The following is a 19,236-nucleotide window of genomic DNA, read 5'->3' as shown; positions in this document are numbered from 1 at the left end:
TAACAAGGTATCAGTTAATGCTCAGAAGCAGTCCAACAAGCAAATGCGAGCTTGAATCTGATGCTGAGAGTTGTTAAAGCAGTTACCAGTTTTCCAGGACTGGAAGGCAGTTTCACAGCTAGACCCTCTATGAGCAAGGTGGGGGTGATACAGAAAGGGAAGCCAATACACCTGTTTCTTTTTTTAAGTATATAAGCCATTGAACAAGTATTATATGTATAAATTTATATCCTCATTGCAGGATATTTTGAACCTTTCTGTGGAAACTGCTGGTACCAACCACTGTCAGATGTGACATGTAGGACCTGACCCGTAGGACAAGTGGCGGAGGTCACAGCAACAAGGGATTTGCTTCAGAAAGCTCAGGGTTAGGCACTAAGTTATGCCAGCTGTACTCATGGACAGAGCCCGTTCCTACGTGACGATACTAAAACAGAGGAAAAGATCCAGACAGCTTCCTCCCTCCTTGTACGTGTTGATTTTGTATAACCTCCTGCCACGGGGCAGGTTTCGTAACCCACAGGCTAAAGGAAGGCAGAAGCGAAGCCGCGGCAGTTTCACTCACCAGCGTAGCACCCTGGGCATCAGTCCTGTTCAGGTCTTGTCCAGTAGCAAGTATGTCATGAATGTCACAGATCATGACCTGCTCCGGGGCAGCCCGCATCTCATTGATTTTTTCCTGTGTAATTCCTGTTAAAATTCCAATTGAGGAGAAGAGTCAGAAAGGATCCTTGTCTCCACTGGTTGAGCACAATTATACTCATGATTCCTTGTTGATACGGCCTCATGTTCTCTCCAGAGGCTGAGGGGACTTCATAATTTAGGAATCAGAGAAACTAAACAGTTCCAAAACATTACACCAGGCAGCAGCTCTCTGCTTCTCTCAGGAGGCAAAGCAAGAGCTGAGAAGGTCATTTAAAGTACTACACTGGCCCCTTTTTGAATTCTACATGTTCTCGGCCTCCTTACCCTGATAGGCCATGCAAGTCTCGATGACATCCAGGGTTGGCTCGTCTTCACAGAGGTCGTACGGCATGTTGCCATCCGCGTTTACTGCCAGCAGGTCTGCTCCACTGCAAGGGGAAAAAGGTGTCACACGAGAAAGGATTCCCATATTATCCTAGAGCAGACGGTGCCAAACACTGCGATAAATGTTTGGCAAAAAGCAGCGGGGGTCTCACAGTTGCCCAAATGTCACCAAGATTTGTTTGAGAATTTAGATTTAAAACAAAGCCATGGAGCTACGAGTGGGGAAGAAGACAAATTCCAAAAGCAGATGAAAGGCAGCCCCTCCTTCGTGGGCTGTGGGGGACACAAGCCACTGAGCCGTTCCTGTCCTCTCCTGACCTACCACTTGTCCTGGCACTGTACAGACCAGCAGCTTCTCAAGGATAGAAGTGATTTATTTGCTGAATTTCTGGATATTAATGCCAAGCAACTACCAGGTGCTTGTTATTTGGGCACTTGGCAGCCCTTGAACAAAAAGTTCACGAGGACCGGAGAAGTTGTGGGAGATACAGGCTGAGTGGTGGAGGGAGCCTTCCACCTAACCAAGAGCACACTGGCAAAAATGAAAAATAAAATAGTAACCATACAAATTTCTGGCAACTGCTGAATTTCTCCATCTGATTTTCCAAAAGCACTCCTCTAAGCCACTGTATCACCTCCAGGAGGTACTATTTGGAATGAAAATAGTCACTTTTATTGTTCACTAGCCTCATATTCTCACATGGTAAAAGAATTTCCCGCACCTTCTGAGCTTTGCCATTTTAGCTAGCTGTTAAGAACTCCTCAGCTGACCTCTGCTCTACCTGGCAAGATGGCAGACAACATCCACTTGCATTTACATTCCTGTTCCTTTACTTTTTTTCTCCTCTCTCTGCCCGAACAGAGCAAACTGCACTGAAAATCACACCTGCAATGTTCCTGTGTTAGTTTAATCAGCAAATAAAAAAGTAAGGAACTGAACATCTCGTGTGGGCTGCCACCTCTGATGGTCTCCCGGGGCTCCAGGTGCCACCACCAGTACCACTGCCTTCCCTGGCAATGTTTAACCGGCCATTTGATGTGTGAGACCTGCTCCAAAGGACAACTTTCATCATAGCAAACAGATCGCCCATTCCTCAAAACTCCAGTGGAAGACTCTTTCTGAGCATGACACTATGCCTGCATCCTCTGCCTCACCTCCTTCATTTTAAGTCAAGAAAGAAGGGCAAAAATTTCCATGCTAATGTCCCAGATGGCAGCACTGTGGGGAGAAGAGGCTCTCAGGGAGAGGTGACAGGCTGTGATGTGCAAAGCAGCACAGTAAAACCCCAAAACACATTTTGCCCTCTCTACCATCACCCTGGCAAATGGAGGAGAGTCCTCTGTTTGCAGCCAGGACTGTCTGCTCCAGCAGGTGCTCATTAACAGCTGCACATGGTATGGCTCAAAACGCCATCCTTCCTCTTCCTCCTTGCCAACAAGCCCAGGGAAGACACGAGCTTTGTGGTCCTTGAAAAGGCAAGGGGGAGGTACAAGGTGAGCGCCCTGCGTCATACGGCTGGGGAACAAATGCATTATGAGCAGCTATCTGGTCACTAATTAAGAGCCAGTAAGGCAGGTCAAAAAGTTCAGCCAAGCACTCAAGCCATAGGAACCTGCTGTCCTCCTGCATCGGTGTCTGACTGTGGCTGGAAGATCTGAAGCTGTGTTTAAAAGCCTGAGAGTAGGTCGTGCTGGCTGCTCCTGTTCCTACCCATCCAGCAAGCGCAGTTCAACAAGCACAAACACAAGGCACCTACACACCAGAACACAAGGCAAAATGGGCAAATTTCAGCCCAGTCCTGAGCACCTTCCTGAAACTGAGTCAGGCCACCTGGGGTTTTACTGCATCTCCTCAACCTTTCTGCTCTTCCTCCTCCACCTCCTCTTCCCCCACGCAAGAAGGAGTCCCATAAACGGCCTGTGAGCAGGCAGCAACCACCACCAAGAGGTACCAAGCAGCCCCAGTGCCCACCCAGAGAAGCTGCAGGTTAAATCAGACTTGCAGAAAGGGGCAGACACAAGAAGCCACCTACTGCTGGATGAGGATCTTCACCAGGTTGATATGACCACACGTAGCTGCTGCGTGCAAGGGAGTCCACAGCTCGTTGTCCTTGGCGTTGACGTTGGCCCCGTGGTTGAGGAGAAGCTTGACTATCTCTTCGTAGTTGTCTATGCAGCACTGGTGAGGAAGAGATGTAGACAAATTGTTTCGGTTTGCTTTTTACTTTGGGAAGGTGAGGGCTCATCCCTGCTCACCTGTACCACGGTACCTGGACACGGGGACCTACTTTATGCTGCGGTATTTGATGAGCCTCGCCAACAGCATCAAACACCAAGTTCAACACAACCAGGCCAGAAAGGCACCGTGCAGAACACCCACATGGTGGACTGAAGGTCACTGGTGTTCTGCAGGGCCTTCTGGCTTGGGGCTTGAGCAGGAGGGGAACATCAGCAAATATGCACACAGCTGCTGCTTCACTGGCTCTTCCATATTCAAGAGCAAACAGAGCAGAAATTCAAGGTAAGCAGCACAGCTGCATACCGAGGGAGGAGCTGACAAGCTGACATTCCCTTTTCTTAGGGAAAATCCCACGCACTGGCACACAATGAATAAAAAACTTCTAAGCAGCTCACGCTACCTACCACAGTTATCTGAAGAGATGCAAGGTGGATTCCCAACAATATGAAGTGCTTCATGGGGCATCTTTCGTTTCCTGGAAAAATTGGCATCCCCCATGCACTCACACCAAGAGGGGCCTCGACTGCTTCCTTTGGGGAAGGTGGAATTTGCTCTTTGACCCACCTCGTGCTCAATTTTTGATATGAACGTGCGTGTGGGACACTAAAATAAGATCGGTCCTTGTGCAGAAAGCCCGTTTGTGGTCTGCCCACGCTGGAGCCTCGTGGCCCAGTGCTCCAGTGGAGGCTTGTACAGGGGCCGGAGCACACCCACAGCAAGCATCTCGGCAGCCGAGCGACAAGGACCCTTTGTGTATTTCTATTTCTGTTTACTATTTATATGTGGAAGTGAGGCTAAAATCATGCCTGTCAGACCGCCAAGTTATCCCAGAAGCATAAGCCGCATCCTTCACGGGAAGCCACTGCCAATGGGCATTTGTGTCCGTCTGGCAGCTCCTCTCTGTTCAGGGATACAATTAATTCTCGTGAAGTCAAAGCTTCCACCTCAGCCCCCAAATGCACCTTTACAAAAACTGATCCTTTAGTGGGCAAAGCCTTTCACAGCTCCAGCAGCTGGCGGTGGAAGCGCAGAGGCTGCCAGCAGCACCAGCTGCCTGCGTTTCTGTGTGCAGAACAGCATCGCTTTGGAGAGGAGGTGGCAGGAGCTTTTGCTCTTCTAGGAGCCGCTTTGCCTTTTCAAGCAAGCATCCACCCAGCTTTGAAGACAGAAAGCGACTCGCAGAGGAATCCAAAATGCCAAGTCAATGGGAGCATTTACAGTGGGGACAAATGGAGAGAAAGCCGCGTGTCCCCGTTCCACCCTCGGAGCGAGCTCCACAACTACACTGTTGTTTTTGGCGGAGGCGGTGGCTGCCAGGCACGGGGAGCCCCACGGGACTGCCACGGGGACTGTCCTGAGGCTTTGGCACCGAGCATCTGGGCTCACGAGGTGGGGTGGGGACGGGGCCGTGGGAAGAACAAAAAACCCTGGCAGCACGGAGGCTCTGAGGAAGGACACAGGCTGGCACCCCAGGACAGCAGCCCTGTGTTTTCCTGCAGATCTGCTGCTGCCCCTCACACCGACCATGAAGTCACACAGCCTGCGGAGAGCTCTTCAGACACCTTGGGCACCATTTATCTAAGCCCCTTCCAAACCTTGTAAGGTCGCCATAGTCTCAGAGTGAATTAACCAGCTTGAAGAGTTTACCGCCCAGCCCCATAAAGATTATAGTGTGAGCAATGTCGGTGTTGGTGCCTGAAACCCAGCCCCAATTCCTGAGCCCTTACCACCACAGAACAAAGCCTTGTGTGCAGCACGAGACGGGTTTTATCTCGGCTCGCTCCCGGCACAATGTGGCAAAGCTTCCCTGTTTTATCTGAGCGAGGAAATGAGGCAGGGAGCGTTCCCCGTGCTGTGCCTCACCTGATGCAGTGCGGTCAGTCCGTCTTCATTGCACAGGTCGGGGCTGATGTTGCTCTTCAGCAGGTAGCACACTGCAAGGAAGAGAGGAGAGGGCGGTCAGAGCGGGCACCTCTGTGCACAACCCCAGGCAGCGGTGGCAGCGGAGCAGCCCTGCTGGCTTTATCCAGCAGGGAGCAGCAGCACACAGCTCTCCCCCCTGCCTCCTTCCAAAGGAGGCTTTATGACAGCCATCATTTCCACACGGCAGTGCTGGAGCAATTTATGTTTTCTTCTTTTGCTTAAGAGACAACCGGGAGCGACCTCTGCACGCTGCAGCCCAGGAGAGCTCCGAGGCGATCGGTGACTTTTGGGTCCTGAGCTACAGCCATAGGAGACATCACAGAGTCACAGAACCATCTAGGTTGGAAGAGACCTCTAAGATCACCCAGTCCAACCTCTGAGATCTCACTCTGGGAAGATGAGGTCTTGCCTCAAGAAGTTATCAGCGTGGTACTGGAAGCCCAGTACATTCATGGAACATCTAAAACACACCAGGGTTGCTTTGGACACTTCACATGGATGGGTGGGTGTTTGAGGAAAGCTTTCCAGAGGCTTAACTTTTAAATTGCTGCTTTGAGGGGGAAAGGATAGGTTTTATTCCATTAAAATGCAAATTTGGGGAACAGATGAAAAGCCTCCAGGTAAAAGATGAAGTTTGCTCTGGGGTGCAGCTCTTCCATGGGTAATAGCAATAAGGCTGGCAGAGGGAGCAACCGAATAGCAATAGCAGGAACTTGCAATCTAATGAAATCAAATTCACTGACAGGTCTCGGTGATCCATACCTGTCTGCTGGTGCTTGCTTTCTCCTTCCCTGCTTTTTCTGTAGATGTTTTCCTACCTAATGCTTTTCCCACCCCAGCTGTCGCTGCCAGCGCAGGCATAAGCCAGAGGTTCGCAGTCATTTCCTTGGGGCCAGCGCAGCAACATGTTCCAGCCCCACCTGATCTGTTGGCAAGGATACAACCACTGAGCGAAACCAGAGCTGCAAAACAAGGAGCAGTAACGAAGCTAAACAGGCAATAAACGTCAGAGCTGGCAGTCAGGAACGGCTGCAGGGCCGGCCGCTCCCAGAGCGCCCGTGGTGCTGATGCCCACCATGGGCAGAGGGAGCTCCCTCCCAGTACAACTGGGGGAAACTGGGAGCAGGGCAGCTCCTGGCAGCCAGTGTGGGGCCTGGGGGCTTCCTCGCTGGAAAACAGGGCCAGGAGCACACTGATGCTGATTTACGAAGCTTTGTTCAAGAGAGGTGGAAAGCACACTTGTAAGTCAAACTGGAAGCAAAGTGGGATTTTGTTTGGACACCACCGGCCTCATGTCAGCAAAAAGGGAGGCAAATGTGGACAAAAGAGGAGTAAGGCACTTCCCATCACGGCACCGTTTCACCAAACGCTGGCGTTTCCCTCAGCTGGAAACAACCTGCAGGCATTGACACCTGCTGGGTAAACCGGTACAAAAAAGGGAAAGACAGCGAAGAACAAAACTCGCCCCACACCACGGCAAAACCCCCTCACCACGGCGAGTCCAAGGCATGCCGGTTTGTTTCCAGCTCGGAGGCCAGCACAGGAAGCCTGCAGCTCCTCCAGCTCCCCCAGCACTCTCCTGCGTGCCTGCATCGAGGCGCTGAGCTCCCTCCGGGCAGCACGCCCACCACCACCACCGCGCTCCTGCTGCCCGGCCAGAGCTCTGCTCTGCTCATCGGGGCTGGCTGAGAGGCACGTCACCCCCAGCGGATCTGCTGGCCTGTTATTTATTCTGGATGCTCTGCCATTAAGGCTTTAATTCAATCTGGGCCATTTAAGAGCCATTGTGTCCTAACGACAAGCAGCTCCATAATCACGTTTCGCCTGATTATGGAGATTTGGACAAGTAGATGCTGGCGGATCGACCTTGCGAGTGCTGTCCCTCCGTGGGGAAGATGCAAAAGCATAAATCCTGGCTCATTAGGGTGTTTGGGGTTTTGTGCTGAAGGCTTTGTGGTCACGGCTTGACAGAGCTCGTGGGAGTCTTTAAAGGGTTAAGAATCAGACAAGGATTTGTCTTACCCTAAAGCAGCTTTGAATTCTCCACTGACCCCTGCAGCAGCCCTCGTCTTGGCTGTGCACCACGGCTCCCACCTGCCCGCGGGACCTGCTCACCACTGCCTGCAAAACATTTCCCTCTACACCCCGACACACCAGAGACTGATGGTCACGAGACACCAAAAAAAGCCCCACAAGGTAATAAAGCCCGTCATGGATAGGGTGCCAATGAATTCATGAGGACACTGCTTGGGTAAGAGGCCAGACACCTTGCCAACTCGCCCTAAAGTCAAGTTGGCATCGAGAGGCGCAGCAGTGGGAGCACAAAGCTGGGCAGCAGCAAGTCCTGGCTCCTTCCTCCAAAGCCAGAGGGACGTCACATTGAGTGCTCGCCCACTGCCTGTGCTCCAGGCAGGCTGCAGAGGGACACTGAGGGAGGACGTGGACATCTTCATCCCCCTGCCAACCACCCTACAGCGACCTGGCTTAAAAACATCCCTCCCGTGTGACTGGTGACACCAAACCCGGCTGTAGGAGCAATGTGCATTTGTGGGTTTTCCAGTGCCTGAATAAAGGGGAGCCCAGCTGTGGAGCTTTGCAGTGCTGGAAGACAACCCACCACTTCCAGCACTGCCCCCGATCCCCTCCGCTGTCTGCAGCACGGTGCGAGAGGCAGGGACCTGAGCGAGCAAAGCGCTTCTCTTCGAGGCTGCTGGTGCCACACGCCTGGCTGGGAAGCTCAACTCCTCCTCCTCCCACCACAGCACCAGCGAGGCCATACAGGCAGGAAGGATACGCTCCAGGGATGCAGAGCGATCGCCAAGAGCAGCCGATTGCCTTCTGCTGGTAAAGCCTCAGCACACCGCTCGCAGGGACACTGCTGAACTCAGGCAGCACAGCAGGAAGGGCTGCAGGGGTTAGCAGCCAAATCGCTGCCAGCTTAAAGGGTCGAGGTGACTGCAGCCTGCAAAATGGGCTTTTATGGGTCACATCTGAGCGATCAGCAGGCAGCAGCCTCCACTTCAGCACTTCTGATTAACTCCACTCTGACACTTCTGATTAACTTCTTAAGGAGAGCTCAGTGCCTGCGATGCTGAGCTCTTTCAAATCTGTCCTTCGTGGCGTGTAGGCGGGGGGAGGTGGGGAGAAGGGGCTGGGTGCGTGGATATACTTCATTACAAGTTGTGGGAAGCAGTTCCAAACGCAGAGCAAATGAAGGAACGAAAATTATTACAATAAGAGTGGGGGTGAACAAATTGTTGTGAATAATTCATTGCAAATGATATTAACTGAACAATCACTCAAACGTATTTTCCATTATTCTGCTTGCTCTGCCTATAATTGAACCTTTCACACGCCAAGATGCTGTACATTAATCTTCGATTTATATTTTATCATTCACATCTGCGCTGAGTTAAATGGAAAATGCTCTCACAAAAGCTGTGAAAATGGATCCCCAAAGCAGCAGGTTTTAAGTCACCCTCTGCCCCAGGTCCTGGGGCAGCCCCACGCAGATCCTCCTCCCCGCACACCACAAACCCACTGCCAGCAGCTCCCAAGCCTCGCTTCTCCTCCCCCAAACCTACAAATCAGGGGGAAGACAAAGAAGCCGCTGCAGAGGCCCTAAGGAAAATTCAGCGTGGGGTAATCAGCTCTCTCACCTGAAGAGACAGGACAGCGCTATCATTTTACATTTATTTTACTTCCCACAGAGGTTATACGAGAAACAAATGTTCCAGGAAGGTTCCTGAACCAGATGGAGACTTCTCCGTGGAGAAAAATGCCTTTGTCAGTGCAGTTCCCCCAAAGTCAATAAACTACACCATAAAATTCTGGATAATATCACACTCCCATCTATACCTGGCTTCTGCATACTTCAAGTATTACTAACCCATCACAGACAAAGCCAGCTGATACAGGGAAGAAAAATGAACAAGACAACAAACAAACAAACAAAACACCTTTCTGATAGCAGCTCCCAAAAACATTCAGTTGTCCAGACTGGCAAGCAGGCTTCCCTGCGTGCTCCGAGTTTACACACACGCACGGAGTTTTTGCAGGTCCAGGTTTACGTACAACCTTTGCACTCAGCGACTTCTTTTTGAAAGTGATGTGTAAACTCTTCTGTTTCACTGTCTGGTTCTCCTCTCCTGAAGGACACCTAAAAGCTGCTCTTGCAGTGAGGTTCCTAAGGCAGTGGAAGGATTCTCTGACATTTACACACGATTTCACACAAGTTTCACCTGGGTTACGGTGCACACGTCTGTGCACCAGTAGAAGTCACTTCCACCCAAACACAGCTTTAAGCCAAGCCCCAGTTTGGCAGAAGAAACTCCTCCAGCATCACTCGCAGTGCTGTACGGGTGGTGCCAGCACCAACACGTGTGCCAGCAAAGGTCTCGGCAGCCTGACCCCCGGCCGGGCTCTGGATGGGCTCAGCTACTTCATGATGGGCTTCTCCTGCTACGGTTTTGCAGGGATGTTTATCACATAGGAGAAACTTTGCCAGAAAAATGGTATTGAGGCTACGAGTGCTTTGCCAGCATCGCATCTAGCTGCCTAACGCCACATGCCATGATATTGATATTTAAGAGCCCAACTAAACCCCGAGCAGTCCCAGGAGGAACGTACTCAGCCCTGTCCTCTGCTCCTGCACCGCACCACTGAGAGCCCAGACCGGCCCACTGACAAACTCTGCAGCCTCCTGGAGCTTTCTGAAAGACAAAATAAGCCGTGGAAAACAAAAACCATGCTCAGCTCAAACATTGAGCACGCCTAAAAATAAATATGGCCCGTTTTGCCTGCTGAGCTAGCAGGCGAGACATCCCACCCTGCTTGATGGCTGAGCTTTCTCAGGCAGGATCAAAGCCTGCGAAGACACCTCCCACCTCGGTTACGGCTGGGCACACACGTCCCTCCTACCATACCCACCAAATCTGGCAGGTTTGGAAAGAGGCCAGCAGAGTCCCGTCTGCTTTGTGCCACGTGCACGAGGGCAGGGAACATTTCATTTCATCCTCAGCCCAGGAGCTTGCAAGGAAAGCCTATTTCTAACTGTGACACTTCTCGACCATCGGAGCGCACCCGCGGCCACCCGCAGAGCCAGCCATAGCACTGTCTGGTGACTGCTGCCTACAGAGAAAATGCTCTTTGGTCAGTGGGCACAGCCAGGTGCCCGAGCCCTGCCGCATCCCACATTTCCCATGTTTTGTGTCTAGGTTCACCTATAATCCACTTAGCGCTAGCGATGCCAAAGCGTCTTTCCTTTATGGCGGCCATCCACCTGGGATTGCTCTGACCAGTAACACTGTGCGAGCTGCCCATCTGCAACCAGCAGTGCTCAAAGGACACGGTAGAAACAAAGCCAAATTCGTTTCAATAGACAAAATAAAAATTATAGGAAGCTGCCATCTGATGAACCCTTCTAAGGATGCAGCATCCCGTTAAAAGGCACCCCCACCCTCTCCTCCTGCTCAGGCTAACAGTGAAATTGGCCCACTCGGGAGATACTAAATACATAAAAGAAAGCTGAGGTCAGAGACTAGTTTTTCAGTTTCCTATTCCTCACCTGCTATTGGAAGAATAAATAAATCATTTTGGTATGGTCTTTAAACAGATGATGGTCTCAAAGGGCTGAGTGTTTTATGTAACCTGCGGGCTCAGCTGCCTTCAGCACGATCGCTGTGGGCAGGGAGCCAGGGAAGCAAATTCCCCAATATCTTTGTGACAGTGACACCTGGGCTGCCAAAGAGCCTCTTCTCTCTTTAAGAGGCACTTTGGAGTAGGTATTTGTGAATTGTGCCTATTTGAAGAGGGCCAAAAAATATTTCTGTCAGATTTACGGAGCTGTGATCAAGGAGATCAGGGCCAAGGTCCCCAGGGTGACCCAGAAGCTGTAGCCACGAGCAGAGCAACGCCAGCTTTTGGGGTGCCGTGGTGCTGGGCAGAAGTCCCTGCACAACATGCAGAGAGACTTGCCCACTGTCTTCAGAGCCCTGTGAGGCAGCAGCCTCAGCAGGGAGGTCCAAGAGAAACGAGGGCTGGAGGACAGCCACGTCCTCCAGAGCGGCTCGATAGGAACCTGCACCCCCCAGCCCCTCAGCTGGCTCCTCACACGTGGGGTCGGGTGCATGCAAGCAGGTAAGCAGCACGCCTCGCTCCTTGGTGTCTCAGGCAGAGCCAGATGAAGGGCACCTCCAGGATCAATAACTGCTGACCAGGACCTCCTCTTCTCCTACTGGCCTCTTCCAGCTTTCTTCCCACAAAAAGTTCTCCCTGGAAGTCGTGAGAACACCTTCAAACCCATTCAGACATCTCAACATCAAAGCCTTTTATCCAAGTAGCACAGAAGATCCCACTTAAATACCTGTTCAAAGACCGCTTCTGATCTGCAGGCCCAAAACCTACCCACTGACACGTGCCGCTGCAGCAGTCACCGTCTGTGAAGTCGATCCTAAGCCTATTAGAAAATAAACCTTTCAGAGCACCGGAAAGAAAAGGCAGGGAGAAAAAATTATTTGGCTTTAATAGAAATCTAAACACTTCTTCAGCTGTAATAAAAGGGAGCAGCGGTGTCAGGAGGTAAATTTCTCCAGCTACCCGAGTATCGCAGAGCTCCCCCCGTTACCCCACTGCGGTGATGCAGCAGGTGAGCGGTGCCTGGGGAGCAGAATTGCTCCGTGCAGCCTGGCAGTATTTGCAACAGGATACTCGAATACGCTCTGTATAGCAGGAAATAGTTCGTATTGCCATTTTAAAGTGTTACTTGGTTCCAGAGTCAACAGCCTCTGCCCCAGCTCGTATTTCAGGCATTTATGGGCTCAGCTCGGCAGCTGTACGTTGACCTGAACACCACGAAGGCTTTTAAGAGCCTCAATTATAAAACAGGAAACTTTCTATTTAGAGTAACGGGAAAGAGGTTTTGCTAGAGGGGTGGGCAAATGTCTACTTGCTTTTCAAGCCGCCCTGCATTAACACCAAACGATCCCCTTCAGGCAGAGCCTGCGGGCTGCAGCCTGGCTCCTGCTGCCCAGCCCCAGCTCTGATGGGCAGCTCCCACCTTGCTGCTCTCCTTGGAGGAGCTCCTGCTGCTTTGGGTCTTTCCGTCCCTTCTTCACCCTCTGCAGCACCCCCTGTGACCTTGATCAGCACGTTGAGGTTTTTTTATTTCCTGTGAATTTGTCTACACATAGTACAGGATGAGTACACACAGGATGAAGATCTTCAAGAGATGAAAGACCAAATCTCGTAGGGAGGTCTGATCGCTGCACTGATGAAGCAGGCTTGAAGCAGGCTCCTTCCTACCTAAACACTCGAGAGCACGGTGTGCCAGGACACGCTCTGTGACAGAGCCCTATAAAACCCCTCCTGGTGTGAAACAGCACCCGCAGGAGCCAGTGGCAGCCCCCAGCTCACCCCGACCACACCACTGCCCCGCATGGGAGACCCTGGGGGCACGGCAGGAGTTAAAGCTTAATCTGCTAAATCATCCCCCCCTGCCCGACAGCACGGCTTCTTACTGGAAACTCCGCACTGCGATGCGGTGCCGGAAGGGAAATGTCTGTCAAGGAGAAAGTCCCCGTCCCCCCCCACGCCTCTTTTTGCTTTGTTAATAAAAAAAGATTGTGGTTTCCTTTTAAAAAGCAAACGCTACAGAAATAAAACTTTCACACAAGTTTAGCAGCACCCTGCACTGTACCAGGGAAACACCGGCTGGTCCTCCGCAGATCCTCCCGCTTCAGCAGCCTGCAGTTATTCGGCAGCAAGTTGTAAGCGATGCCGAGATCTGAATTTCAGCACAGCCTTGCAGGCAGAGATCTCTGCAAGCCCTGCTGCCGTTAGCAAAGCAGCTCCAGGCTCTCTCCTGGGATTTTACAGCCGGCATTCGCCTCATTTCACAGATGTGACATCTCAGCCTGAGTTAGACCAAAGGCTCTGGAGGCTCGGGTTTCTTCACCAAGGTCACAGCGACGGTCCCTGGCACGGCTGTGACGGTGCTGGGAGTCCCAGCTCTCCTCTCCTCTCCTCTCCTCTAGGAGAGGCGGAGAGTGAAGCACGTCAGGTCACCAGGCCTACCTTCTACAAACGTCCCTGAGCTCCACCAGCAACCCAGCCAGCCCAGCTTCTGTTTTACGGTGTTCTTTTTAAGTCTCCCCTCTCACAAGCCTGAGAAGTTTGCCGGTTTTCAGTCCACACTTGGCTGCGTATCACAAAAAGACAAATCGCACGGCTGAGAGCCTTGGTTTTGGTATCAAGGAATAAGCACGTTTCATTTGCTCTCCAGGCCAAACACCTCCGATCTCAGGGACTGCTCCAGCTCGAGCATCATCCCCGGGCAGTTGCTGCTCGCGGTGCCTGCGGCAGCCTGACGCCAGCACAGGCAGCTGTCACGGCCACCAAGCAACTGCACAAAGTCACAGAGCCAGCAGCAAACAGCCCCTCGAAGGGACCTGGCCTGGAGGCACAGGAGGTATTTGGACCATTGCGAACCAAGTAAAGGTGTTTCCAGGAGGCATCCGCACTCCTCATGCCACAGGTTTGGTTTCAACACGAGCAAACCCATCACGAACTGATTGCCTGCAACACCACCACGCTGCTGGGGAACAGCAGCCAGGGGGTGAGAGCCACGGGGACTTCTCTCGCAGCTTTTGGCAACCACCAAACCGTTGTCAGAGCAGTCGGAGATGGAAAATGTCAATGAAGGCACAGAGCGCTGCGTGGAAACTGATTTTTTGCCTCGTGGAGCTGAACCTGATCCCACTGAGGATGCTCTGCTCAGTAAAGACCACAGCATAAACCTGCTTCAGGTTGCTACTCCCACAAATCCTCCTTTAAGCCCCATTATCTCAAGCATCCAAGTTAAAGAAAATAAAAAAGGCCCCATTATGAAGAACACGACAAACACTTCATTCCCTAATTTCACAGCAGAAGCTCTGAAATCCCCCATCACGACTCCTCAGAGACTGCACAAAGACAAAAGACCTTTAGGTTAGGTCAAAGCAAGTGACTCTAAGTGGTCCCTAAGTGACCAGAAAGTGCTCTGCATCCAGACCAACTCGTTTCAACACTCGTGCTACCTGCCCCATCACACAGAGCTGAGCCTCTCTCCTCCTGTCCCAAGTTTTATGTGATTTCTGCTCCCCACAAAGGCACCCGGTAGAAGCTGAGCGCTCCCAGCCCTGATGACGCACTACAGGCAGGAGGAGAGCCCACAAGGAAGCAACCTCAGAGCCTGACGTGCCACTTGGACTATTTTAGGGGTAAAAAAAAATAGCCCAGCTGGTTGCCTTCGCCCTCAGCCAGCTGAAGGCTTTCACCTGCAAAAATTGAGTTGAATTCAGCAAAAGCATTCAGAGCAGAGCTGGGGAGCGAGCCAGCTCCTCTTCACAGAAAGGGAAGGGAAGTCTGGGGCCCGAGTGTATGGGCACGACTCCGACCAGGACTCTCAACAGTTAGAGGAGAGCTCGAACAGGTTTAGGGTCAGTCTAGGGTTCTCTGGGCTCTCTAGTGAATGTTTAACGTAAAGTGGAAAGGAGACAGCTGAAATTCTCCTCCACAACTTGCTTTGGCTTGGTGCTTCACACCGGGTCACTCGTGGCTCAGATTCAGGGCACACATCTCTCCCAGCTGCCGAGGGGAGTGCGTCAGTCTCAGCAATGGTTTTGCTGGGTTTTTTACTTTTTTTTTCACCTCATGAGCTTGCTAACAAAAGTTACAGTTTAAACAACCAAATAATAAAGAAATAAGTAACCATAATTCCTACAGTCCTTAGGCAGGTGATTAACCTGTGTTTAAAGCATCCCGTTTCTCAGAGCAGTGTCACAAACACCGAGGATGTAAATCCTCGATGCTGGGAGCAAGGAACTGCACCTAACAGCAGGGAGCAGAGAGAGCACGATGCGTCCTGCTTCCCTCCCTTCACCTCTCTGAGAGGTTTCCTGACCTGGGATGAAATACTTTGTCCAACCTGGCATTTGCTCTGCAAGTCCATGCCTCCCACTCCCTCTTCAGCAAAGAGCGAGCTCAGAGGAATTACCATTTGCCTTTCTGCAACAGTGGAGAAAAGCCTCAGTTTGCCGAAGTATATTGCATTTCCCGAGAAGAACAATTTTCAAAATAATTGAGTCATTAAAATCTCCCATTAGGCTACACCATTAGCAGTGGCAGGACCATTTCCTCTCCACGGTGGTGGCAGAACTCCGCTAACTTCTGTATTAAAACAGCTTTTTTAATGACCCATTTTATTCTGTCCCGTTTGCTTAGCAAAGGATTCCTTCCCCAGCAGATTCCCCACGTCGGGGAGTTTTTCGTTACGCATTTCATGCTACAGGAACCCCGCCATCGTGGGCCACAGCCGGGTGTCTCTCGGCTGTCACAGCACAGGAAAGGTGACATCCATCCTCGGTGCCTGCATGGCAGGTTGCCCTGTGCTGCCCGCATCCCTCACACCCAGGTACCAGCAAACAGGGCAGAGATGAGAGCTTCCCCATGCTCCCCTGCCACGCCGTGGCTGGTTCTGCACCACCACTGAGGAAAGAACAGGTGGTTCCCTACAAAATAATAGAAAAAAAGCTCAAAATTAAAAGAGAAGAAAAGACAGGCACAAGCTTGGCATCACCTCCCACCAATTCCACAATCCCGTAAGTTGACTTTAAGTTTACAGTAATAACAGAATGCTTTAGGAGCTAAGCCCACCTCAGTAAGTTCATTAAAGCAATTAGTGATGCCTGAAGGGGCTGCTCACCCCGCTCTGCTGACAGCACTGACAAGTGGCTGCGGGGGTGGATGCCAGCGCTGGGGGCTCGCACGCGGTGCTGGGAGGGGTTGCAGCCCCATCCAGCACCCACCACCACCTTTTCCTACTGAATTTGATTTGGCTTTTAGCACCTCCAGCACGGAGCGTAGCTGAGCACCTTTGGCAGAAGACCACGCTCAGAGCATCCTGAGGACGGGACTCAGGGGGCACGGGTTGCTGGGGACACCAGGGGCATTTCATCATTTGCAAAGTGACCCAGCAGGGGGGAGCTGTCGCCCCCACACCCTGCAGCAGGGCTCCAGCCTCCCCCTGCCAGCAGAGCTGTCCCACCCAGGCACCCAGCTGCCTTGGGCGATGCAGGAGGCCTGAGCCTCACCGCCAGGTCTGCGGTCAATCACAGAATCCCTCCCTCCTTTGGTCCTCTCACCTCTGGTCCTACCTTCTCCTGGCAAAAGCAGTCTTTAAAAGAATAAATAAAGAAGTTTCCAAGCAGCTGTTTGTGGCAAAGGCTTCTGAGGTGCTTCCCGCAGCTTACAAAGAGTGAAGCAAACCCCTTCCAAGCCCCCGCTCCCAGCCCAGGCAGTGCTGCAGCAGAGAAGCCCCGTTCCTCTCTGTACATCTCCCCCCAAGGCGTTATTCCCGGGGCCAGCACCCAGCCAGACCAGGAGCAGCCAGCAAGGCCCGCGTGTCACCGAGCAGCTGAAAGCAGCACGGTTGTGTAATGGAAACCTGATCTTGGAACCTCGAACCAAATTCCAGCTATTCCCCCTTGAAAAGAGAGCAGCTGGAGCCGACCCCGCACACCTCTCCGGCCCCGGCTGCTGCCAACGATTTCAGCTGGGACCCCCCCGTGGCTCCCAGCCCCCCGGGAGCATCACCTCTGCTGCACGGAAACCTGCAAAGCAAAAAGCAAGTGAGGGTGGCAATCCTTTCCTATGCTGCTGCTGCTTCTTCACCACATCCTTTCCAATATTCTTGCTGGAAATGAGAAGTTTGCTGCCGAAGCACGTCCCCCGAGCACACCAGCTTCACTGCTCCCATTACCGCCACGCAGGGCGATGCGTCTCCCCCGCCAGCTGACCCCTGCACAACAAAAAGGGTTTGATACCAGCTGCTGACCCCTCTGCTTAGCACGTGAGACAAATGAAAGCGGGAGGCAGGGAACAGCCACGCGAGCCTCGCTGGAAGATGCCCACGTCGGTGCTAGAGACGACGGGAGCACGGTGAGACGTATTTTAGACATCACACGTGACTGCGCTGGAGGATAACTCATTAAAAACCTGATTTCCTTAACAAACATCACAGCAACTTTTCTGCAAGCGAGTGGCTTCACAGGAAGCCGGTGCCCCGCTGCCGCTCTGAGTCACGGGAAGCGCAGCTCGGCGGCCAAGCCCCGCAGCGAGACCGGAACATCTCCGCTTCCCCGAACCGCTCTTATCTTGTCTCGCAGTAACTCCAGGCTTGTTCTCAAAACCAGGCCCATGCAAAGCAAACAAACAAAGCACGGCGTTCACTGCACCCTGCTGCGTCTGGGAAAACACAGCACATCACGGGTGCGGGCAGGATTTGCGTGCAGAGGTGATGAGGAACGCGCATTGGTGAGGACTCCACAGCACACCAGCAGGTTTTTGTCCTCCTAAAAACAGGCACACCAGCACAGGTCACATTTGTGTGCCCTTAAAAACAGGTGACTTAAATCTGGGGCTGTCACAGGTTTTTATCTGGAGCTAGTTATTTCCTCTTCTATGCCCAAACGCAAGTCACCATCATCCAGAGGGCAGAACTCACCGAGATCAGCTTTCCTGAAGACAGTCAGAGTACGAGGAAGCAATGCTCTGCACGGCAAAGCAGTTCAACCACTGCCCAATAAAGCAAAGATCGATAATTAGCGATTTAGTGTGTTCCTTCTGACAGCCAGCAGCAAACGTCCTCTCCTTAAAGCTAGTGCACTTGCCAACTTAAAACGAATCGGTCTGAAAATGAAACGAAACTTCTGGAAAAATAAAAATCCCAGTGAATATTAGCTAAGATTGACAAAGTGATACACCTGCTGCAGCGTGAGACAATTCAGCCATAATTAAGGCAGAGCTGAGATGGCCTCGTGTAAAGAGCCACCGGATGAATGGAAAATGGATGGGAATAAAGCTGCATCAGTTTGGGTTTCTCTTAACAGGGACAGATCAAAGGAAAACTAACCTGATTAGGAAGGAGAGGGAGGCTGGTCCAGATCTGTCTGGCAAAGCAGATCAGCTCTAAAGTGACATTTATGGTTATTATTATGGTCAGACAAAGCAGCCAGCATGTACCAGCGGATCTGGCCCAGATTTACAGGCCAGGGGTAGACTCTTTGAAATAAGGGCAGCTTCCTTCCCTGTAGCTTACTTCCCCAGTCCAAATGAAATAGGCCATAAAAAAAAGCCTGGAAAAAAAATTAATTAGTGTAAGCGATGCTCACTGCCTGCTGGCAGTGTCCCCCTGCCTTTGCTGGGCTGTCCCGCTCACCAGCAGGTCAAAGCCGTGCTGCTCGGCTCGGCCCGGCCCCGGCAGCAGGCAGGAGGTGGCTCAGGTGCTGGCATCCCACTCCCAGGAACTCTTTCCTACTGCTTTCTGGAGCTGTGCCCATGCCAGGGGACGCACCGGAACAGGTAGATGTCCTCTTTCTTGCTCCCTGCATGCTGAAAATCATGCCAAATCTCAAGAAACTTCTGGTCCTCCACGAGGCTGTCCTGGAGCTGGGGCAGGCGGCACCCCAAACGTCTCTGCAGGGCCACCAGCCGTGCTGGGTGCCCTGCCCACGCTCCTCCTGCAGCTCCACGCCAACCACGCTCACCCCAGCGCTGCTGCAGCTTCCCCACTTTCCTCCTGCAACGCCTCCATCAGCTTCTTCCTCATCCCTGCTAAATGAGACTTTCACCCAAGGCTTCTCATGCTGTCCAGGAGCTGGATCCGAGCGGCATTGGGTTGGACACTGTTAGGTACTAGGACAAAAAAAGCCCAGCATGTGCTCAGGCCCCTTTTGGTTTCTGTTGTTTAATGCCAAGAACACACGTACTAACCTGGGGGGGATCTCTGGCCCACACAGCCCCCCTTTGGGGCAGGACTGTCTCCTGCAGCCCAGCCCAAGCACGGTCTGGGGGTGCCCACCAGCTGTTCAGCTCCCACTACATCTCCCCCACAGGGATTTGAAGCACCAAAGCTCCAGCATTCCCACCCCAGCAGCTCAGGACCCCCAGGCACGATGCTGCAGGGATCAGCTCCTTCCAGTGGGCACAGGGAGCCGAGGCAGCTGGCG

At 52.3% G+C, this 19,236-nt stretch overlaps 1 protein-coding gene and 1 long non-coding RNA gene across 4 annotated transcripts in view; both read right to left on the bottom strand.

Moving 5' to 3' along the window:
• Window positions 1–19,236, bottom strand: part of PPP1R16B (protein phosphatase 1 regulatory subunit 16B) — a 67,087-nt gene that overhangs the window by 10,170 nt on the left and 37,681 nt on the right. For all 3 annotated transcript variants that reach the window (XM_072026645.1, XM_038166119.2, XM_038166120.2), the window contains 4 exons: window positions 5,132–5,202; window positions 3,063–3,208; window positions 970–1,073; window positions 566–690 (listed from right to left, as the gene is read on the bottom strand). In XM_072026645.1, the coding sequence (XP_071882746.1) occupies window positions 566–690; window positions 970–1,073; window positions 3,063–3,208; window positions 5,132–5,202 (446 nt within the window). The remainder of the gene's footprint in view (window positions 1–565; window positions 691–969; window positions 1,074–3,062; window positions 3,209–5,131; window positions 5,203–19,236) is intronic.
• Window positions 10,668–17,758, bottom strand: LOC119713324 (uncharacterized). The gene is made up of 2 exons (XR_005260463.2): window positions 11,556–17,758; window positions 10,668–11,464 (listed from the first exon to the last, which is right to left on the bottom strand). It is a non-coding gene; the product is annotated as an uncharacterized lncRNA (long non-coding RNA).

The sequence above is a fragment of the Anas platyrhynchos genome, chromosome 21 (assembly GCF_047663525.1).
Source record: "Anas platyrhynchos isolate ZD024472 breed Pekin duck chromosome 21, IASCAAS_PekinDuck_T2T, whole genome shotgun sequence".
Lineage (NCBI taxonomy): Eukaryota > Metazoa > Chordata > Aves > Anseriformes > Anatidae > Anas > Anas platyrhynchos.
This window is presented reverse-complemented; position numbering and strand designations above follow the sequence as displayed.